The 24,136-nt window shown below is 42.9% G+C and overlaps 1 protein-coding gene across 3 annotated transcripts in view; it reads left to right on the forward strand.

The window, feature by feature from the left end:
- MTSS1 (metastasis suppressor 1) overlaps positions 1-24,136 on the forward strand; it is a 125,562-nt gene that overhangs the window by 73,651 nt on the left and 27,775 nt on the right. For all 3 annotated transcript variants that reach the window (XM_010576927.1, XM_010576926.1, XM_010576928.1), the window contains exons 4-6: positions 17,790-17,874; positions 19,118-19,209; positions 20,958-21,032. In XM_010576927.1, the coding sequence (XP_010575229.1) occupies positions 17,790-17,874; positions 19,118-19,209; positions 20,958-21,032 (252 nt within the window). The remainder of the gene's footprint in view (positions 1-17,789; positions 17,875-19,117; positions 19,210-20,957; positions 21,033-24,136) is intronic.

Genomic DNA, 24,136 nt, shown 5'->3' on the forward strand with positions numbered 1-24,136 from the left:
GTGTGGGGGGGGGGGGGGGGAAATTGCTCTGGAGGAGGGGGAAGAGCCTTGGCTGTCAAGACCGCAGTTCAAGCTTGCAGATACTTTTCTGTAGAACTTCTAAAATCCAGGTGTGGTCGAATGATGATGATGATGTTGTGCATTACATATGACACATGAAACTTTATTCAGCTGCTCCAGCAATTTGCTGATACCGTAACACCAGCTGAGGAATGGATCAGGCAGAAGGTGAAGGTGGGTAGGTGTTCATACACCACCACATTGAAGCCATTCCTGCAGATGTGAGACAGTCCCTTAAGAGTATATTCGCAGCAGCTACAACAGAAAATGAAGAATAGTGTGTCCGATTTAGCTGGAGGGTAGAGGATACCCTGAGCAAGTGAAATACATGTATCCTGAGATCAGTGGGTAGGAGAGGTCAGGGTCTTGGTTGTAGCTCACTGAAAGTTTGTAGCTTGTATCCAGGCGTAAGCTCCAGACCTTCTCCCAGAGCTCTTGTTTGCACTGCCTCCTCCGGAAACATCAGCCCCATTTCTTGGAGCGTCTGGGTTTTTCTATGAGACCTCTCCTTCAATCCAGCACTGACCTGGACTGACCCTGCTTAGTGTGCGAGGCAAAACAAAATTGTAGCCAAGGGACTATGGCTCTAGTAAGCAGATCCCAAACAAAATGGAAGGCTGTTAAAGTGTCTAATTGAATTATTGCACTACAGGGGCATAGTGACTCATAGTGAAGCTAATCACCTGCTGCTTTATCTTGATGGCAAAGAATAGATTGCTAGTTAAACATTTAAAGGTCATAATCATAGAAATTGTAATAGCGTTGCCTTTTTTTTCGCCCCCTTTGAGTGTTATGTGTGAAGTTACTAGGGGAAATCAGGAAGATGCTCTTTGGAAATCTGTGTTCTGAGATGAGGCTCAGCACGCTTATCTTTCAGGCTCATGCTGTGGACCTCGATGCATTCATTTGTGAGAGAGGCCATGCTGAAAAATGTTGGATTGGCTTTGCACGAGTTTCCCCAACACACCACCGGTATGGTATTGATGTTCTGTGGAGAATCAAATTATCCTAAAATTTTAATGACAGATATTTGAGGGGTTCATTCCTGTTCATCACAGGGAATTCCAGGAGTAAAACTGGAGCTCAGGTCCCTATTCCCACAGTCAGGTGGGTTCAGTATTTTCAATTTAATAGTGCTTTATTGTTCATTGGGCCAAGAGCATCATACAGAAAACAGGGTTTTCCTGGTTCTGCCTAGACAGACTGTAGACTTCTCTAGTTTTACTGTGTTGGCTGAGGAAAGAACAGACTATTTCTTTTCGGTGTTAACTTGTCCATGCGGGTGAGTGGGCAACTGTGTTGCTTGGACAGGACAATCATTCCTGTCTCTGCAGTCACTGAAGCAATCATCAGGAAGGTTTTGTAGCGAGAGGACTTGGCTCTTTGCCTGGCAGATCCTCCCGTGCTCTCTGCTGTAAAAGAACCTTCCAGGTTGACAAAGGTGATACACTTTTCTTATCAAAATGCTGGACTTGGTTTAAATAGCTCTTCTCGATGAATCATGCTCCTTAGATCGCATCCAATTCACTGCTGTGAGTCACCAGGACAGGTGGTGTCTGTCTTGTTGGCTCTCCTGGAGGAGCATTCAGATGATGATGGAGGAAGACTTGCAGATAAAATAACAGAAAGCTGTGCTAAAGCATCTAAACCTCTAGCTCACTTTAAAAGTCAGTGATGAGCAGTATCAGCAGTGATATTGGCAGTGCATTATCACTCCAATTTAAATATAGATTTTGAAGGAAGTTTGTAATATTTTCTGCATGTGGATGTTTTCTGGCAGGAAGCATATCCTGCTATAAATGAATTAGCCTGTTTGAGAGGCTGGGTTAAAGACTGTGTGTGACTTAAGCCTGGAAGTTTTTCCTTTCGGAAGTGTTGGCTGTACGAAATTGATAACCACTGGCGTGTTTTGAGCTTGATCGTTTCCTTACTTTTGGAATGTGTTGGAGAGAGCACAGTGCCGGAACAACATGTTTCCTGTCGGCTGCCCAGTTCTCGTACCTTTGGTGGCCAACAAGCACATGAAGCTGAGCAACACGATCTAGAGAAGAGGTATGGGCTACAAACAGCTATTTTGCATTCTGGGGGAGGATGGACCTTGGTCTGACATCTGATGAGGTGTTGGGAGGTGCTCTGTGTTGATTTCTGTCTTTATCGCCCATCTTTCTGGTGGGTGTTCTCATCTCTAGTGGTGATTCTTATTTTTAGGAGGGATCCTTGGATGCACTAGTGGCCTCTTCCAGGGCTACAGAACTGCTATTGGGAGATGTTGATGCCTGTCACATAGAGACAGAAGGGACCAAAACCTCTAAAGGAATGGGGTGGATAACAGTATCCAGCTGCAGATCCAGAGACCCACATTAGCACCTGGGTTTGCACTGTGCCTAAGGCTGTCCCTGGTCAGCCTTGCTCCAAATGCACCACGTCACTTTGGCCGGAGAGCCAAAGGAAGCTGGCTGAGATCCCGAGCCCATCAAATACTTGTGCGTTGCTGGCTGCAGAAAGTAGGGCGCCTCACCCGTGAGGGCTGGTGGCTTGCCTAGATTTTGGATTGACCTTTGACCTTGAGAATAGATGGCAGAATAAATTGATGGGGGATGTATTTTTAAATGAGCAAATTGCACAGGACTTTTACTTTTGGTCCCTGCCTGCTTGTCAGAACACATTTGCTTGGAGTGCGCCTTGGCAGAGAGATGACTAAGGTAAGTGCTCATCCTGCCCCAAACGGTCGTAATTCCCCCCCAGTTTGACTTCTCCATTTTAAAGATAGGTTGGTGTTTCACGCTATTGCCTGGCAAGGTCTGGTAGCATCAAAGTTGTTTGAAATGTGTCCAGTGCAACTCTGTTAACAAAACCTGAAAGCAAAGGTGCGTTTTTAGTAGCCAGCAGCTACATTTGGATGAGGAGCATGCTGTCCGTGTGACTCCTGGAGGCTCCTCCACGCAGGGGTCAGGCTGAAGGAAGGTGGTGCCCTCCTGGAAAATAGCTTCTGCTAAAAAGATCTCCTCGCCTTTTTTTGCAAACTCATTTCTCTTGATACTATTTTTTCTTCCTTTTACAAAAGGCAGTCAAACTTCAAAGGAAGTCGTATCGTACCACCTTCTGTATGCACTTTAGCTTTAAAATGGAGTCTTACCACATTCGGTTCTTGCTAGAAAAAATGTCCCTGAGGATCCTCTCCCTCCTCCTGCCCATCACAACTGCTGACTTGACTTGCAAGAGCTGCCTCTAGTAAGGGGTGGGGGAGTCATTGGATGGGTAACTGCTGATGCTGATCTGTACCTATTTTGTCTTCAATCACCTTCTTAAGTGCTTTAAAATAGTGTTCAGTTTAATTTTGTTTTCATACCAGATAACTCACTGTGTCTCTCCTTGGAGCTTGATACATTTTTTAAATTATGTCATGCCTACATTTGCTCCTGGCTTGCCTACATTTTAGCAAACCTGGTGTAAAGCTTTGTTAATAGATAAACCAGAGCTCCTTGAGTGTGATTCTGTTTTTATTAACGTTTACAATTCATCAGTCTCCACAGGATTTTTTTAGTGCTTCCCACCTCTGCTGCAATAGGGTTTTGCCACATCTCCCAGATAGGAGAATAACGCACAGCATAGAATATGTCCCACGTGTATTGCTGGTTTATCCTGGGTTGCCAACTGAGGTACCTTGTTCTTGTTTTATTATAGTCTGACCAGCAAGCCATGCCTTTCACAGCCTTTTGATCCTGTTGGGAATGGCACATTAAAGAGACTAACTACTTTCTTTGGACAGATTTTTTTCTTAACCAGAGAAATACTGCTTACATCAAGACCCAATTACACTGTCCTTACTCCCGTACCAAAAAACAGTTCTTTGGGGGCTATCTTTTTAATTGAATCATTTATTTTACCTACTTTAAACAAACTGTTACAAAAATCTAGGCTAAAGCCTATTGCAAGCAGTTGTATCTGAAATGGATTGCAGCTGGACAGATTAAATGTGGCAATTATTTCTGCTGAAGGCATGCCCTTGAGTTTGCTCAGTATGAGTGACAGTGCTGCTGCCTTGGAAGACAAATTCAGAGATAATCGGTGCCCATGCGAGTGCTGCATTGCAGTTACTGTCAGCTTACGTCACGGACAGATACTCCGGCAGCCGAAGGGCTCCTCGGGAGCCTGAGGAGAGCGTGGCTTTAGTACCACGTAACAACACACCTCATGGTCTGTGTTTTCTGTGCTTCTTACTGCAAATCTTGTGCTTTCTGCACAGTAGCCTTTATCAGCAGCTTTCTGTTCTCCTTAACACAGTGTAAAAAGCTGAGAGTGCTTAATCCCTTTACAGGGTTTTGGTTGGAGGGTATTTTAGCTTCATTTTTTAATACATATATTTAGAGACTTACACATGTTATATTGTGATTACGGCTTTTATACCATTTGAACCTGTCTGCTTTAATTAGCAGTTGGCGTTGCCGCATTTATAGATAGATGGAAAAAGCACGAGCTAGCCATAGTCTTCAGCGCAGGGTGTATTTCTTCTGTTGGCAAGTAGTTTGTATCCATTTTTCCATAGATAAACCAGCTTGGCAACCTGCAGATGCTGCAAGCATTGGGTACTGATGCTTGAAATAGAAATGAACTCTAAAAAGGATGTGGAATGGGGGGAAATAAATCAGAAACTGCTGTTGCATTGGAAGTCTATTAAGACTGATGATACGTTATGCTTATCGGAGCATAGCTGCAAAAGTTGACCACATCAAAAAATGAGGACATTAAAAATACATATATTTTTTTGAATCTTGTTTGTATCACATTATTAAGGTTCATTTTCACTTTGGCATGCTGCGGTAAGCAAAACTAGTTACCAGTACAAGTGTTTGGCTGCTTAGCGTGGTTAAGTTGGTTGGTGGGTATTGGTACAAGTGGGAGAAAGGGCTTGATTCTTTCTGGAACAAGTTGTGTCTGGTTTGTAAATGGTGTGAAAAGTGTGTGTGTGTTTTTCTTTTTAACTGCAACTTAAAATTTGCAAAAGTTTTGGCCTGCGTTGACCCTGCAATGCCCAGGGGAATGTCAAGGAACGAGAATGGTATCGTGTTATTAAACTCCCATGTGTTAGCTGCTCCTCAAGAACTGTCTGCAGATGCACTTTACTCTGGGGAAAACAATTTGAGGCACCTTTGCCCTCTTTTGAGAAGCTCCCCTGAAATAAAACCATAAATTACTTCTCAGTGCAGACAGTAAATATAGGCATGCAAGTGTTGTTGAACAGCTCACATGGGGATCACTCATTGATGGGTACATGGTGAGAAAATGCTTTGCTCTGTACAGCATTTGGTTGCCATGATCTCAATATAGTTGTATGGCAGCCTGGGCTTTGTACTACCTGTGGACTTGCAGTAGGGCACACACCACCGTCTCGAAAATGAATCATGAATCAGTGCCTTAAAGCATTACAACCCATCAGGAGAAGGTGGACAATTCAGTAACTGCCTCTTTCCTGCACATGTTTTCAGGGTGGCTGCATCCTTATTCTGCAGACTGTATTTTTCACTGTCTTGCAAGATATCTGCCTTTCAGTCTAGGACGGAGCTGAACACGCTGGTGAGCAGCAGATGGATTTGAGTCAACCTTACACTTGGGGATTTGGGACTAGAGCCCAAGTCTTAAAGCTTCCAAAACCCGGGGGCTCTGACTTGGGTTAGCAAAATAAAATCTCGTCATCTCTGTTGGCCCTGTCTGTTACAAACTGGTTTTGAGACCACATGGCAAGATGACTTTCTGTTGAGCAATCCAAGGCTTTTCTTCCCCAGCATGTCCAGCACAGTGTTACAGATGTGGGTTTCCTCAAACTCTGTAACTGTGCGTACGTTTGTGTGTGTGTAATTTCTGAGCAACCTGTCCCTCAAGTGGACGGTCTTTGGGAGAAGAGCTGGGTGAATTGATCGTTCCTGCTTCACATGGCTGAGCAAGATGGAAGGAAGAGGAACCCTTTGTGTAATAGTATCACTGTGAAATGTGGGAATATGGGTTACATCGTACTAAATCAAGGTGGTCTCTGGGGGGAGTAGTTAATAAATTCTAAATAGGAGGTGACCCTTTCTGAGCACTTTCTTCTAAACTTGCAATTTATATGCTAGTCCTGTGCATTACAGTGCTTAAAGCCTAGGTCAGAAATCCTCCATCCAACTTTGACACTTTTGTCTTTAATAAAAAAATTAATATCAATAGGTCACAGCCAACTGTGTCCTGTAGGTAAGGGCTGATGAGGTCTGTTAGAAGAACAAGGGAGCATCAGAGCGTGTGAGGAGCTGTGAGGCTTAGATGGATTTCCTGCATTACCAGAGATGTCAAATGACCAGATGAATGTTTCTGTGCTAAAATCAGCTTAACCGTAAAGTACTGTGAATTCATTTTTTGAGAAACCCTAAGAAATGCAGCAAAAGTAAAATATACATGGATCCGTTTGAACAAGTTAGTGCTTGGGCTGGCCGTTTTTTGTAAGTGAACTTTAATTGGGTTTGTGTCATTTTGAAAATACCACAGATGCCATTTTTTCCCAGATTGGGTTGTGACAATGCTGTTTTGTGTGCATAAGGTGGATTTTTGAATTGCTTTGACAGCAAAGGTTTTACTTGGATAAAACCAATAAACACTTTCCACATGTATTTACTGTGTTATGTTGACGAAGCAGCGTCAGGGGAGCACAGCCTCCCAAGAGGCACTTGGAAAACTGCAGGTTTGGACTACTGGGACAATGGGCTCTGGATTTTAGGTAAGGAGAATAATTTTGACAGTGGCACTAGTCAGCAACTGGAAGAGGAGCCCAGGAATCTCCACCCCTAGAGACACTCAAAGCTGGACTGGACAGACCCCCAGGAACCTCATGAAAGTTGGCCCTGCTTTTAGTGGGGGGAGAAGACCACATGGCCTCCTGAGGTCCATTCCAGTTTTGTCTCCGTGGCTTTTGCATGAGATGCTGAAAGGAAGGACCAATAACCAAACACGTTTCACCAGGATTTGGAGGGGAGCAGTACAGGCATATGGACTTCCCTACCATGGAAGGAAGGGCATCCCCTAAGAAGGGTATTAAAATAGTTTTGCATGCTGTTGCTACGAAAGCCGTAGCAGCGCTGTGTATATGGATTGCAGCCTTATTTAAAACTGCCCAGCCCCAGTTGGTTTCACGACTAAGGGCTGCAAGATGAGCAGGACTTGGCTAGAATGGTAATAGTACTCTGAAGGTTTGTCTTGTGTGGAGGGTAAGGTGTGAATCCCCTCCTGCTCCTCTCCTAGGGGCTGTTCAATGGAAGGAGGTACAAAAGGTGTTCTGTACTGCAATGAGGGAATGGCTAAAACGGTGGAGAAGCAGTTCTGTAAAGCAACTTCTGCTCCCCTTTCAAGGCTTAAATTTCAGGATTTGCAAAGCCCTGTTCTTAATACATCTTTGTTTTCCGTCCATCTTTTGGTTCTAGTCTTTTTCATTTATTAAAAACCTGGTTTCCTGAAACTTCTTGCAGTTGTTCTTACTAAGGATGATTGAGTGATATTTTAAAACTTAGCCTTCTTTCAGAGGCCTTACAAACATGGCGTGCATTGCATGTGTGTGTCACAGCAGGCAAGTACAGCAGAATTATGTGCATCTGCTGTTCCAGTGGTTGAGACGTGTTTGCTACAGTCCAACGGAGCTTGTTTGGAAGAAGAAATCCAGTTGCTCTGTCCTTGCAGAAGGAGATAAGCACGTCCTTGGTGTTTGCATGCCAATCAGTGCTGCTAAGTGTCTTGCTGTATGCCATGTTTGTAATGCTGTACACTTCTGCAGCTTCATTTGATCTTTTCTACAAGATGTGCTTTTTTCTTTTTGTGAATCAAAGAACTCTTGAAGCTTTTCTCCTGCTGTACTCTTCATGGTTTAAGCAGGCACACTTTAAATGCAGCCTGACAGCGTAGACTGTTTGGAAGGATTTGTGGGATAAACAGGCGTTTGCCTGCAGAGCATGTGAATCTGTGCATTCAAAGCAGCCAAAGATCTGGGGAGCACAGTCCTGTGCTTGTAAGCTGTCTCACCTGATCTGCATGCAGCCTTGTTCTTGTGTGAAGCTTGCTTCACTTGCTGCTTACAAGTAAAGGAGAAAATGCCTGTACCTTTTCTAAATTCAAAGGTACGAATTCAGAGTTTGCTGTGTCTTTCAGAGCATGTATTTATTGAGTTTGTGGCCAAAAGCACAAAGACCTCTGGTTTCTCTGCTTGGAGATGACTGTCCTCATTTCACTTTCTGTAACAGGTGGAATATTACTCTTTTTTTAAGCCAAGTTCAGTGTTGTGTATCAAATTCCTTCGTACTGCAGGCTTAAGCAGCCAGCTGGTGTCAAACCCATGTGGTGACATTCTCCTTTGCTTTTGTGAAAATTCATTATATTGCGGGAAGCTGAAGTTGAAAATAAGTGGGATGTTCCAAAAAAAAAAAAAAAAAGCCTATCAGTGAGGACAAAACTAATTAACTGTTTGAGAGCTAACCTGATGAACAGCATAACTGTCTTTATATATAGCAACAGGGAAAATGAGCTTTGGGGCAGTCTGGATAACTGTAAACACCAGTGCCTTAGATTCTTGTTACCCTTTCATTATCTGCCACTCAAAGACGTGTGCAGGTTCTCCGTGTGTCTGCTGACAAGTCTCCTGAGTTTTAGAGGAGAAGTCTGCAAAGTTAGTGTGTTTTTAATCTCTAGGCTTCTACCAAGCCAAGTTGAAATGAGTTTGGAGGCGCACTAAATAAATCAGGACGGATGAACTTGAGCCATGGGTATTTCAATTCATACTTAAGACGATTTTTGAATGGCCTTTGGAGCACAGGGAGCAGCTGCCTTGAGAAAGTACCAGAAAGAGGATGTATGGACTTTTGAAGCGTCACCACCAGCATCCCCCCCTATATATGCCAGTTGCAGTTAGAGATCGTTAACGCTGAGTACAGGCACAAGGTTGACCCAGCAGGAGGGGACCACATCCCTTAATAACTGGGGCAGGGGCAGAGCTTCCCCTTGTGCACAGGGACTAAGATGCTGTGCTTGATGCTTAGGTGTCTGCTGAGTCTTTTGATGGGTTGATGATGCTGTATCTCTGTATAACTAACTGGAACATAATGGACTTTCTCTAAAATTTCTTGAACTGATAATTTCTTAAGGTGGTTTGAATGATTTTTACCTCTCTTTGTCTCTCCATGATCTTTCCCTCTGTTCACTAAGGAAGCGTACTTTGTTGGAAGAAGTGACAGCATATAAAAATAGCACTGCCTTATTCTGCAGATCTGCTTGCTGTGGGGTTTCAGTTAGATCTGCTGACTTGGATTTAAAAAAAATTAAATCTTTTCTTCTGCTTTTTGCACCTGCTTGTCCTGGTCGTGCTTGATTTTGTGCTTCAGAGGCAGCAGCTATGTGGTCATAGCTTAATTCCTTGCTGGATTGGATCAGCAGCACAGGTGGTTGGGAGACCTGAATGAAGGAGCTTTTGACTTTTGGGGCCAGGGTGTTTGCAAGGCCGATACCTAAACACAAAGAGGAGAGATACCTGTAGGTTTTTTACAGCCTCTGTGGAAGTTGCCAGTTCAAAATAAGCAGTGCGTGTACTGCCGAGTGTGCAGTGGAATTGCACTTGGTGTTCCAAGCCATTTGCTGTTAAGTGTATTATCCCTTCCCCTCGTTGAATATTGCTGGCATCTAATCAGATTACATCGCAGTTCATAGCTGTGCCCAGACAAAATAAAGAGCTGCACTTCATAAGAACATAAGGATCTTGAGTTACTGCCTTCTTCACACATCGGGCTCACATTAAGTGTTCATTTAGAGCCAGATTCATGAAAGTACAGAGATCAATGAGTCTAGCTATCTAAATAGGTCTGAACCAGATCTCTGTCTTTTCACCGTCTGGAGCAGGCAGTAGAGTGTGGTCCTTCGTGCAGCAAGTATCCCTGGCTGATGGAGCCAACCTTTAGACACCCGTCGGCTGACGGCTCAGCTCTGGGGTGCTGCGCAGGTGAGGGGTTACTCCAGAATAGCACACTGGCTTGGCCTTGCCTTCTTCAGCAGCTTCAGGAATTCCCTTTTCATTACAAAGAGTCCTTTTTATTAGTGTGCTCCCTTTTTTTTTTTTTTTTTTTTTTTTTTTGGAGAGCAAGCTCGATGACTCACTTTGCTGCCTTTCTTAAGCCATTAGTGGGTGTAGCATTTGGAGGAATGCAGTTGGATCTGCTCAGATTAAGACCGTTAGGTTTACGTAGCTATTCATAGAATGATTTCAGAAATATGTTCAACTATAAATTTGAAAAGAAATGCCAAAAAGGTATGGACAATATTAGTGGGCACAGCTTCATTGTGAGTAGAGATGTTTAGCACACCCTGTATGTTTTCAGTAATGAAATTATTTGTATTCCAAAGAATAAAATGTAAATAATGGCCCTTGGAAAACACAAGTGTGGTATTTGCTCTTCTAAGCAAATCTGTTTCTAATGATGCTTTATTTTTGTGGCATTAAGACCTTGATGTGGAACTCTGGGTTCATAAAAACAAGCAACAAGCACCTGTAAGGAGGGATGGTTATTAATTCTTGAAAGAAATCTCCAGAAGCAAAATGCTGCTGTCTGTGCTGGCAACACCATTTATGAAAGGGAGAGGAGGAGGGACCAATCCAGCTTGCACTCCTGACACAAACATGCTCAAACTTGAGGCTTTTGTTACTGGGAAACACTTCTACCTGGACTTTAACTGCTATCTAACATGATGTCATGGTTCAGTGATGCATTTTGTGTCTCTTACAAGTTTGTGAATCAATGGCAGACTTCTTAGTTTCTCCACAATTGAATCGATGCGCCCTACAATAACTTAAACCTTTCCAAAGCATTTTCAGCCACCTCTGTGTGTGACGTCCTGTTTAAAAGCAGAGGGCCACACACAGGTGAGCTTTTTGGCATGCCCTAAAAGCTGACTAAACCCAAACTGTCCAAAGATCATAGCAGAGCTGGTTCATGACCGTATTTAATATGTCAGACTGACTGTGTAGTGACCTCCATGTGCATGGGTGAAATACTGACCCTGCTTGTTTAACGGCAACACTTGTGTTGACTCCCATGGGGTGAGGATTTTGCGCAGTGCTCTGCTAGGAGAAAGCTAGGGTAAGCAAAAATGCTGCTGAGCAGAGGAATAAGCTAGATCAGAGGAAGTAGTAAGAGCTTTCTTGCATGTTCTTTAACATACTGACTGGAACATGGTCGTAGTCTGTTTTAAGGACTTCCTAAAGCTGGCGGTTGCCAGGGCAGGCTGTGGGCTAGGGATGGCTCAGCTTTCCTGTTCCTTTTGCTTCTTTATTGCTTTAACTAGCTGCCACTGCCACTCTTCTTAACTCTTCTTCCTCCTTTAAAATCAATGCAAATACAGTTTGAGATCCTGCTAGTCCCATCCATGAATAAATACTAGTTTCTTCTGCAAAAGAGAAAATAAACCACCTGCTGCATTTTCTTCTCAGGATTGTCTGGACTGCATGGGGCTGCAGCAAATGTGACAACTTCATATCAGGCCTCTATAAATATGTTTTCCAAGTAATTTGCCCAAAAGGGCGCTCGACTGAACATTGCAAACAATCTGTTCCTTTGCAATGACAACCGCAGAGATGCAGTACATGATGATGGCCTGCCAGAGTTTTGTTAAATTCAGTTAATCTAAAATCCTTAGGTGAGTTTGACCTTGAATCTGCATTTGTTGATCCAGTCTTCTCTGAAAGATGTCTAAATTAAAACACTTTTTTTTTAATACTTCAGGAAATGTTTTTTTGCTGGTTTTGAGCAGCAACTTAAAGAGACTTTGCCAAGCACTGCTCAGAAAGGCTCATAGTAGCTGTAGGGGTAAGGATGTCCTGTTTTCTTTTCCTGGCTGGTAGATGCTGAACAACATCCCTCTGTTGTCTGCAGTTCTTGATGTGTTTTTCCAACTTACAAGCCTTACCTTGGCACCCTGAAACATAAAGTGCTACCATAGCTCCACTTCCAGGTTTCTGTCCCAGTGGTAATGCTTACAACCCCTATGCAGGTCACTTTTAGGCAAAAGCCCTCCTTTTTTCTCTGTCTGCTGTAACACACTGGCACTGATCCCATCATCCTTGAGTTTCACGGAGGCATCCACATAAACAGTTTTGCAAGATCGAGGTCCATGCCTCATGTAATCAGTGATGGAAACTGCTTGCTCTTCTAACAGCGTGAGTTTGGATAAGGGTTGAGTAATGACCATTAACTTAAAATGTCCTACTGTTAGTCATCCTGTCATAGCCTCCGTGTTCAGAGTTGTATTTAATAATCTTGCCTCTGTTCCATTCCTACTTTAATCTTTGCTCGAAAATGGAAGCCTCTTCTGATAACTTTGAAATTACAGAAATTACAAAAGTATTACACCCATTTTTTATAATTCTTTCTTTTTGGGGAATGAGGGAAATAGCTGGCACATTTGGACTCTGCCCTTGAAGATAAGGATGAGCTCGTTAATAAGTTGGAGCCTTAAAGGCACTTCCTGAAAGGCAGTCATCTTCTGAGCCTTCTGGGGTTGCTCAACAGTGAAGTGAGAGGAGGTAGATAAGAGGTTGATTGTAGTGGGTTGTTTGGAGTATACAGAGGCCATGCAGTTGTACAGCTGCACATTTCATCAAATAATCATTTCCTTGATACATGATCATTATTAAATACAAACATAATGACTCCAATAAAACAATTGAGTCTCTCTCCTACAATCTCTCCCTGTTGTCTCTCTGCAATGTTGAATGACAAGCAAGCATCGAAAGAAAATAATTTATGGCTTTGTAGTGGACTCATTAGTAGTGTTGTGGTCCACAAGCTTTCGTTTAATTATCTTACATGAAAAAGGGTTTGGTCTTTTACAGGCTTAGGCAGGAATATGGAGGAGCAGGTAAGGTGAGAGCGAGAGCACATTTTGCCTTGCAGTGTTGCCTCTTACTTATGAGAAATAAGGCTGATGTTATCGCCCACTTTCTAATCAAATTTGACAGGAGCATTTTGTTAAGCCACTTTCTCTGAGTGGGAATTCTGATGAATACAGCTCTTGTCTCTGGTTTCAAAGTATTACTTTACACTGTTCCCAAGCATTGTTTGCCTTAATGGATGAATTATTGTAGTATGTCAGAGAAGCAGATAATTCACAGCCTCATTTTATAAACTGAGAGCCCAAAGCACAGTAGTTTAACCTGCATAGCTGCAGAGCAGTGAATGGAGCCCAGGTCACCCACCCAGCATACTCTTGGTTTGATGACAAGTTTGCTGATGTGACCTCAGTATTTCTCTTCAGGAAATTATAGCTAGTGGAGAATGTCATGACTTTTTGCCAGGGATCTGCTTGTAAGTGAAGTGGAGACAGGCAGTGCTTTTGGCATACTCCTGAGACACTTCTGTTTCAGATGCTCTTTTTGCCGCTAAGTTTGTGTGTTGGTAACACTGAAAAAGGAGTTATCTCCACTTGGTCTTCTGCCTGCCTAGCTCATGGCTCTGTCCTTGAGTAAGTGGGCAATTGGTCACCTATGGAGCTGGTCTTTTTGAAAAGATAAACCATAAATTAATTTGGAGGCTGAAGCAGGTTTTGTATGACTGTGGCATAGCCCAGTGCAATAAACTTACCAGATTTTGAATACTCAGCTGCATAGCCAATACTAGGACTTGCATGCATGTTAATGTAGCTTGTAAGGTCCATCTCTGTTTTCAAAGTATGCACATTGGCAACCTGCTCCTTCTGTGAGTAAACTCTACTACTGTAACATTGAACGATAATTTATATAAAGTATACGTTACTCTTGCTCACTAAGGCTGTCTGGCTGAGATTGGGTAAAAGAAGCAAATCCAAACTGTCGTCCCTTGTTATGTTTGGACATTTTCAAATCACTGCAGTGGTACAAAATGGCTCCCTTCTGCCAGTTTGTGTAGCCAGCTGATCCCAGCCTTTTGGAAACAGGAGAATCAGTGCAGTTCTGCTGGTGGGAAGCAGCCTTTGCAGAAACCTGCTGGCAGTTGAGATAAACCCTTTGCACCGCACCTGTTCCTGGAAGGAGCGCTGAATGCATCGGTAACCACCATGGTGCTCCAACTCAATAAATCAAGGGGTGGTGAGAGGCCTGTATTTTTTATTTTTTTTTTTCCTTCTCAAGAATTATTTTGATTCTTTACAGATAGTATAGATGGGAACAGGGAGGTAAAGCTCTGTTTAACTCCAGTGCTGTTGGAGTACTTAATACATTGAGGAGAAGTGGTGGGATTCAGGCGTGGGAGGAGATGGGCTGGTACTCTCCTTCCTTCAGTCTGGTGGCTGATTTTTAACAAGGGATTGCTGAGGCACTCCCAAAATGCAAATTGTTTAGGCATATCTGAGGAGGTGGTCCTTTCCGAAATGCTGCTGCTGCTGTTTTGGCATCCAGAAACTCTGCAGGAGGTGTATCTGTACCTCCGTGGGCTGTCTCGTCTAGGTTGGTATGTAGGGACGCTCGGACACAGCTCCTGCCTCTGCTAATCGTGTGAGTGCCAAAATTAAAAAGCCTCTTGTCTCTTGCAGAGGTTCTCTCTCCTATATTGAATTAGACACCAGTGACACTAGCTTTTAAACAGGAATTGGAAATGCATAGAGACCTTATTGTAGCAGCATGCGTTGAATGGAGACGGGTTCCCCTTTGCTGGGGCAGAAGCTGCTGGCACACAACAGCTTTTCAGTGGGCGCCTGCCACCTGCCTCCCTCCGTGCTCGATGCACCGCATGTCCATTAGCTGCCAGGCACGTGGTGAGGTGGCAGCGGGCTGCGAATGAGAAGGCTTTGAGGAATAAAAACAAAGCGCGCTCCTGTCTGCGTCCAACAGCATTGTAAGCCTTGCGGCAAGAGACTGTAGGGAACTCTTTAAATGGTCCTGTAGCCAGAGGAGCCAAGAGGACGGCTGGAAAGACTGTACAGGGGACATGGGTTCACTGCAAGCATTATGTTGTTTTGCAGTACTGCAGAAATCTCATTTCCAGGGTAGTTAAACTTGGTTTATTCTGAATTCAGTTTATTGTAAACTCAGTTTATATATCAATAAACTAATTTTATTGATTGTAGCGAGTTATGATTTTGCAGAGGAACAGGAATCCTTTCTTGTTACAGCCATTTGGAGTGATCGTGTTGCCCAGCACTTCATTTTTAGGCAGGTTGAGTTTATAATTTAAGTGCTGTTTGAGAGGGATTTACGCTCTTTAGGGAGGGCTGAGCAGCACCTTTCTCAGCGAATGGTTGGCAAGAGCTGCTGCGTCAGGAGTTCAGATCACCTCGCTGACCCTCACCAGCACTGTCTGACTCCCTGCACGCCTCGGCATGGGACGTTAAAGTGGAGCCTCGCTAGCCCCAACCCACTCCCCACAGTCCTTCCCAGGTCCCTGCTGACTGAGCTGAGATGCTGGCTCAGCCCTCCCAAACTTTCCAGCAGGACCCCTCATTCCCCTTCCTCAGCAGGCTCCTAAATCCATCTTCTGCAACACCTTGTTTCCAGAAGGGGCATTAAAAACTTCTCAAAACCTTTTTTTCCCTTTTCTTTCACTTCGTTAGGGTAGTCTTTATTCACAGAATGAAGTTAACACCTCGTACCTCCATGCTCTTGTAAACACTTAAGGGTAACATGAAGTTTCAAAAGGTGGGAAGAACCAGTAACCCCCTCATTCTGAACCAGCTGGGTTTGGTTTTCTTCCATGGAATAATCTTTTTATTCCAGGCGTTCTTTATTTTATTGTGCTTTTTTTTTAAACAAGCACGACTACCAATACTGACTTTGTATAGCTGTTTTGCTGACCTTGCCCATCCATCTGTACCATGTGTTGAGGCGGTATGTTTATGCTTCGGTTATTGAGGTTTTGGTTAAAATTTTGTTACCTTGCACGTTAATATTAATAGTAACTGACCCTTGTTTCCTAGTCTCCAAGACACATGGTGCCTTATTTCCTATTTATTGTTCTGAAACAACTCTTCCTTTTTTCGTGTAATGGGCTTAGGAAAGCAGTGTCACTTAACCATTGACAGTCCTTAATATTCCAGTATTTCAGTGAGTTTTCAACCTGAAAAACCTGCCTTTTGCTTAAATTCGATTGGGAATTGCTCTGCCGATGGCTGTGGAAGTTTTTGGTTCATTTCTCCATCTCTGCCTTTAGGAGTTGTGCCGCATGAGGCTCTGAGTTACTTTTATTTGGCAGTGGCTCCAGAGAAAAATGCCCATGTTTTGGGACAGAGATCCACTTTTTGTTGTGGATGTTGTCCTCTTCCTCCAGTTGCTTTCTCTCCGTTACGCTTTTCCCCATCTTCTGTATTGCTTTTCTAGTTACCAGAGTCTGTTGCAGCTTGTGCAAGTGCAGCATTGCTGGAAGAAATAGGTCTGGATCCAGGCTGGAGTCCGTATGCTTTTCCCAGCTGCCCATACGCAGCAAGGCTACAGCTCTTCAGTGTTACCAAATAATATTATTTCAAAAGCTCCTTATAAAAACATGAGTAATTGGGCAAGTGACAAAGGACTTTCTGTTTATCTTTTTGAACAATGGAAAATACCAAATAGCCACAATTTGTTCCAGTTATTCAGTGTCTTTGTTTCAGAGCTGTTTCGTGGACACAGGATTTAATTCTGCAGGAACACAGGAAGATGATTACTTGTTTTTGTGCTAAAAAAATAAATAAAATTATTAAAATTTTCACATTTCTTTACTAGGAAAATATTTTTTACTTGCACAATACCATTTTTAAAGCCTAAGGAAGATATTTTTCTGTATATTACAAGTCTAAGGTTATGTTAGTAATCAAATGAGACTTTTAAATAGATGCTGATATTTTCGCCATTCCAGAGAGTACTACGGTTCAGAAAAGCTTTGTACAAAGGTCGATGTTTGTACACTGAGAATAGTAGATTTGGCTTGCAGATAAGAACTAAGCAATTATCAGAACTAATGCTAACTAAAACAAAATTATATTGAAATTTAATAGGCTGATCAAAGTTGGTAATGCTGATTAAAGTGGGAAATGGAGGAATGTATGCTTTTAAAAGGGAAAACTTCGGAGGAGGAACACTTGCAAACAATTATCCTTGCTGTCATGCAGTTACCAGAAACTGAGTGAGGGTATAGCGCAAATAGTGCCACCTTCTGGCAATGTAATGAAAAATATATGCGTGATCTGAGATGGCAGGTACGGGTGATACACTGATGATATGTGTCAGTGATGTATGAGGCAATATGTAGGAGTAGTCACATATTCTGGAGGACCAAAATCCTTTTAAGGCATTGGGTCTAAAGAATCTAGATATGGGAAAATTGGATCGAATGCCCTAGGTTTATTTCCCAAATGTGGAAATAAACTGTCTGTAGATGCCCACTTGCTTGCCAGCTTTGCTTCTTGTCTTTTGACATCTCAAGCCCTTTTCTTTTAACTCTTCTGCCACGGAGTTGGGCCTCATGGCACATAAAGCTGCTGGGAAGAACTGTGTTTTAATCGTGTTTAATTGTTCAGTTCTGGTCTCTGGATGAACAAGAATTAATCTCTTCCCAAGGTGGTAGATATCCCTGAGGTCTGCCCAGTTAATAGCCTGGTCAATTCTACAGTTATAATGAATCTGTTTTACTCTGCTCTGGAAAACTTGGCACCTGCCTTCTGGTTGGCATGCCTCTACACCACAGGCAGGAACCTCATCAGGGGTCTCACCTGCCTCGTGTTTTGTTTTGCAGGTGGTACCAGAGAGATTGGGTCTGCTCTCACCAGGATGTGTATGAGGCACAGAAGTATAGAGTCCAAACTCCGGCAGTTCTCAAGGTGAGTGGCTCTGTACCTGGCCTGGAGCTCGAGGTTCGTCTTTCATTTGCTACTGGGGAACACCTAAAGCTGTTCACCAGCATTGGCTTTTCAGCTGGTCTCTGATCATGTCGCTGAGAACAGCAGTTGTTTTCTCCCTCACAGCACATAGGTGTTGTGAACATGCAGGATTTCACTGCGTGTTCTGGGGACTGGGCTTGTCACCTCAAATCATTCTAAATGCTGTTGGTTTCTGTTGCTCGGTGCTGAGCAGGTGGCTGCTGATGTGACTGACTTGTCTTGGTTTCAGGACTTTAAGCTTTGTCACTAAGTTTTAAAGCAGCAGCAAGTGTTGTGCTGCTTCCTCAGCTTACCGGAGAGTCCAAATAGCTTGCAGCCAAGAGAGAAACTTTCAGCAAACAATTATGGAAAAGGCAAATTCTCTCATCCCCTTTTTGCAGTTGAAGTTAGACTGTAGAGGTAATGGGAGAGGATTAACTCGTAAGCTGGGCTATGCATAAACAACCTACTTCTGTAGTAAGTAGTAGTTTGCACGTGTGCCTTTTTTAACCAGACTTAAAAGTTACACTTGACCTGAGGTCAACCAAAATGATACTTCACCATTTGCCTGATGACCTGGTATGTTTTTTCCCTTTTAAAATAAAGATAATTGTGAAACTGGCTGTGAGGAGACAACTTCAGTCTCTAGTTACCCCCGAGTTAGCTGTTTAAATGATTTGATCCCAATCTCATTAATTAGTGGAACATTAGTAGTGCTGTATCACAGACTCCACTGGTGAGAGGTGAGGCACATTGGTGGGCAGGATGTTGTTCGCTTGTACAACTGCTCTGTCTTTTTGTGCATATACATGTGTTATTTAAGTTCATAATCTTCATGGCTGCATGAACCTTTCCGGTCTCCAGACTATCCATTTAAACTGCTCTTTGTGTGATAGATGAGTAGGATCTAACTGTTTACATTGGCCTTGTTTCGGGTCACTCCTCTGGTTTACACTCTGTTCCTCACTGTCCTGAACTTCTGCACAGTAATTCCGGTTATCTTGTGATGTGGATTTTTTTTGATCCAGTCCTTTCTTTTGCTTTCTCCAGCGTAAACATTTTTATATTCTGATATTTACATTGTGACACTGGTAGCTGTCGCAGCAAAAAGTAAAAATACTCCAATATTGACCTTGGCTCTCTATATAAGAATAGGGGCATCTGCAGGATTTGATTGCTCTTTGTGTTTTTTCAACAAAATTAGTGCTTTAATTGACTGTCTGATAAACCCACTTCAAGAACAGATGGAAGAGTGGAAGAAAGTGGCCAATCAACTGGATAAAGACCATGCAAAAGGTAGTTACAGAGGAAGAATTCTTTAATAGGAGTAAGATTGTAATATCAGCTTTTCTTCCTCTTTTCATGTTTGTACTGGGAAACTGAATGACGTGCTTAAATATATATAGCAACTTTTCTCTTCTAAAACACTCCTCTCCCATAGTGCCTAACAAATTTTTAACCCTTGCATATACATTTTGAAGGTTTAGTTTGCAGGACCCCAAGGGATGGGTTGTTTTTCTAGACTGGTAAGCAGTGACTAGTTTTAACTCTGTTAGCCTACTCTCACTGTATGATCTCCACTAGTGCTGAGGAATGGGGATGCCGCATCTATGCCTGCAAAGCCTGGGGATGTAGTTAAAAGCTAACTGTAAAATCATGTTATGTCTCAGACATAGCTCCCTCCAGAGAATGCACAGCCCTGTAAAACATTGAACATCATTATTTTATATCTGATGTGATACAGAAATGTGCACCTGGGGAACGGGAAAGCTGTGTCTTTGGACATGGGATGCCCAGAGCTGTAGTGCTGATGACAGCTCCAGAGCTTTCCTGGGGTAATGAGCAGGAGGCAGCAAACACTTGCACAGCAAGAGCGTGTTGGTAGATGCCTTCGGCTTTGCAAAACTGTATTGGGGATGGTGGCCCTCTAGCACGGGTGCTGAAAGCAGGTTGCAGTTCACCACTGACCCTTGAAAACTGAAGACTTTTACTATGTCTGAAAGAAGTGGCATCACCATAATTTATTTTGGGGAGGGTAAGAACTGATGGGAGGGAGTGTGCTTGGCCTCCAAAAGAGGATCTGCTTCTTGCCCCACGATTACTGTCGTCAAACAGAAGCAGCTAAATCAGCAGCTCTTGAAAAAACTTCCACCTTGTTCTGTGGAGAGTATTAAGCAGGTAGTGAGCAGGAGGGAGGAATCACCTGGGTTCCTGCAGGTAGGGGTGACCCTGGCCAAAGTGGCAGTGAGATTTAGGGTATAGTGGGTAGGCTTGGGTGTTGGGGGTGCAGTTGGTCCCGGTACAGGTCCTGTGCCCACCACCAGCTTGCTTCTGTTTTTCCATCTATAGAAGAGTAACATTGACCTCCTTTGTTAAAGTGTATGTGTATATGTATATACATGCATACATGCCTTTTATCTTTTTTTTTTTTTTTTTTTTTTAAAGTATCAGTTTTCATATCTGGTACCTTTAACGTGCCTGGACTAGAGGTGGAATATTTTGTTCTGGGATTTTAATTTCTCCCAGGTTTTGCAGCTCATCTGAAAATGAGGACAACTGCAGGGTGCTCCACTTCATCAGAAAGAGCTGGCAATGTGAGCCTTCCTTGGGCAAAGTTTTAGCACCCTCTCCCTCTGCCTGGCTCTCATGCTGGAGAGGGATCACAGGATATTCTCTACCTTGCCATTTCTGGATACTTGTTTTTGAACACAGATGTTTCGAGAAACCTGTCATCTCTGTTTTCCATTCCTGAGAGTGGATGAGTCTCTGAAATGAAAAGCACTCTAATTTTGTACTGTGTTCTCAGTTGTTATTTCTGTAAAGGCTTTGTTTATTTGGGAAAGATTTTGGTATGTGAATGTGCTCACACCCTAAAATGTTATATTAAGCCAAACTTATAGGCACTACAAAATGCGAGTTCTAAGTTGCTTTGACTAATAGTAGCTGTCTTCTTAAAATTTGTAGTCTAGTGTCTTTAAACATAGCCTTTTCTGTGAAAAACATTCATCAAGTATGTTGATAATAGAGACTGTGTGTTTTTTTAGAATACAAAAAAGCCCGGCAAGAGATAAAAAAGAAATCTTCTGATACACTGAAGCTACAGAAGAAAGCGAAGAAAGGTAACCTACTTCATACTTGTGCTGTTAAAAACCTTTTGTGCTGTGTTCATTGACAAAGATTGAACAGCTGTAGGACTTTTATTGTAATAATTTGGTCCCCTCTGATGTGTTCCTGGCACATACTTGAACACCAGGGTACAATTACTATATGTCATTTAAATCATATTCTGAAGCTGCTATCTAATGTTCTTATACAGAAGCCTTAAAACTGTTTGTACAAAGTCAATGATGTTTTAAAATAGAGCACTTGCTGCTAACTTATTCCTGTTAGGAACTTGACACTGTAACATGACTTGTGCAGATACCTGTAAAATTTTCTAGAATCTTTTGGAATAACATAAAAAAAGCCATTATGTAAAATGTTCTGTAACTATTAAGATTTCTCACTGTTCTCCCTTTCTACCACCTTTCTTCTTTTTTTTCTTTTTTAACAGCCTGTAATCTCTTAAACCTTACATTATTCCTCAGAGTGTGAGAAGGTGGCATGGGTTGTTGTCAGGGGGAGTGCACTTGGCAACTATAGAAAACTAAAGATGAGTAAGAAAAGAAAGGGAGTTGTCCACAAAGGCAATCTGTCTTTTTTAGCAGCTGCATCTCGTGCTCCTGTTGCTCTCCCACCACCATCTTGTCACAGGAGTTTCATCATCATGTTAATGGAAACAAGCATCACTGATAGCTGCAGCAGTGCCATCACTAAGGGTTTTACTTGGCCAAGTGCAAACCCCACCAAGCTTTGGAAGAATGATACAGAGCTTGTACGGAAGCAGACTTTTTGGTTCCCTTTCCTGGCACTGGGCTCTTCCCAGCTGGGTAGGAAGTGTTCTTTGAGCAGCTCACAGCCTGCAGGTTGCAACTGGTGCTTTCCCTCCTGCCTAAAAACTGTGTGAGCCCAGGGACAAGCAAAATAAATGCTGGGGCGGAGAGTTTCTTGAACTTTTTAAATTGTGTGTTACCCAGAACAGGTGAGCTGTCTCTAACTGTCCTTGCTAATAGGTGAGTCAATAATTACACTGGTAGGAAGTCACATGATTGGAAAACTGCCCTTGGAATTTTAGCTGACTTTAGATGAGGGATGAGGGAAGGAGAGATGGAAGCCAGCAAGAGGGAGCTTAGCTCAGTAGGCTGCGTCTGTCTGTCTTTCTGTGGAAAAGTTTAGTGTTTTAAATCAGAATGGTCATCTTTAGGAGGACATGATTTTTTGTGATCAAATTTTATTTTGGGATGATGTGTAAACATGTTTCACATTTTATGTGACGAATTGTCTGACTTCAGACCAACAGCTTTAGAGAACCTGTGATAGTCCCTCTGTTTCTTTTCCTTTCTTGCCCCCTTTTCTGGTCTCATCGCTTCTTGTCCCCGTGTGATACAAACAACCCCTAAATGCATGGTAGGTGAGAGCTGAGAAAAGCATGTCTGTGATCTGGGAAGAAGGAAGCATTTTTTGAACCTGTTTCTATGAATTGACAGCTATCAGGCTCCATCTCCCTTTTATCCTGCTTCTGAGTATTGAATAAATCAATCTGCAACCTTGGAGGAGGAAACAGCATTTTCTGTAAGGTGGGAAGAGGAGAGAGAAGCACTTAAAGCCTTCTGGAAAAAAAACCACTTTTCTCATAAAGCAGATGCCACCATACACATCTGTCAGCAGTGGTTAAAGCCAAGTGGACTTTCTCCTTGGATTTTCTGGGTTCCTATCTCCCTCCCCAAATGTGTGCCATGTCTAGTGACAAGGGTCAGCACACTTGTGTCTTGTCCTCCTTCAGGATTAAACATCTTTGAGCAGGGAGTGGAACAGGCCTCATTTTGCTGTCATTTTTATAGCAGCCACTGAAGACTACTTTTTTTTTTTTAATGTCATTCCCTTGATTAATTTTGCTGTTATGACATGCTTTTGGAGTTATCGATGAACCTACTGTATTTCTGTGCTGTATCCCTCAGAAGTGCTGTCACACACATGGTGTTTGGGTCCAGAGCACAAACCCAATGGGACTGAGGTGGCGTTAAAGCTGGTCGCAGAGGGGCGTGTATGGGGAAGGTGGAAGTGATGAAGGCTCACAGATAGCCAGTACAGGGGAAAGGAAGAGCTGCAATATTTTGGGGGAGCTGAGAGTTGTTCTCATGGCCCACGGGGAGGAGGGGTGCAGTGGGGTGCTGAGGCTCATATGGATGCGAGAGTGAATGCCCAAAGCTGCTGGCCCTGTGGGTTCCCAGCATGAGGGGGTGGGAGGTGGAAGTTCACCCTGTCTTCTTGCAAGTCACCTACAGTGCTTAAATATAGAAGAAAGAAAAAGTAGTACATGCTTTTTTCCCTCTTTGCCTTTTTTGATCCCTACCTTGAAGGAATAAAGCATTGGTCTGAATGCAATGTCAAATGTTCTCGTGAAAACTTTTTTGTATGTACCCACCTTGACAGATCTGTTTAATGTGCTACGTGGTTAAGTATGTTGTGCTTGCTGTCACTGAGGCATAAAAAAGTTAAGAATGGGTTTATTTATAAAATGATAAAGCTGCAGAAGTGATTCTGCTATAGGTCACTAATGAGGTTTGAACTATGGGCAGGGAAACTCTTGGGTGAAACTCCTGGCAGGCATGTGGCTGAGTGCATGAATGTCTTGCTGTGTCTTCAACTCTCCTGTTTCCTCGTTGCTCAGTCCTACTTTTTTTGTTCTGTTCTTCCTCAAGCAGGACCTGTACATTTGATTTTTCTGTAAAGTTACTGACTCACCTGTGGGAACTCTAAAACAACCAATTCATTCCCTTCCTAGCACTTGTAAGAATATTTTTGAATTAACCTTATGATCATCTGTGGGCAAGTGTGATGTTTGCTGAATTCTGAATTTGCTTAAATACTATGCATGCTGCTAAAAACATCCTTCAAGCTTTTTCTGCTTTGACTGGATGGGAAAGTGGTTTTCTTGGGCTTTTGGCAGCTTCAGATCTAGGAGCTCAAATATAACCCTCTACTTTTCTTATTTGCATCATGGCAGTGGTGTCTTCTCTCCGTGCTGCATCAGCCTGCAGAAGCTCCCTCTCGTAGCCGATGGCTGCAGCATAAGTAGCAGCTCCTTGTTCCTTGCCTGCATCCCAAGGATGTTTGGGAGAAA

The sequence above is a fragment of the Haliaeetus leucocephalus genome, unplaced genomic scaffold (assembly GCF_000737465.1).
Source record: "Haliaeetus leucocephalus isolate CR32 unplaced genomic scaffold, Haliaeetus_leucocephalus-4.0 Scaffold555, whole genome shotgun sequence".
Lineage (NCBI taxonomy): Eukaryota > Metazoa > Chordata > Aves > Accipitriformes > Accipitridae > Haliaeetus > Haliaeetus leucocephalus.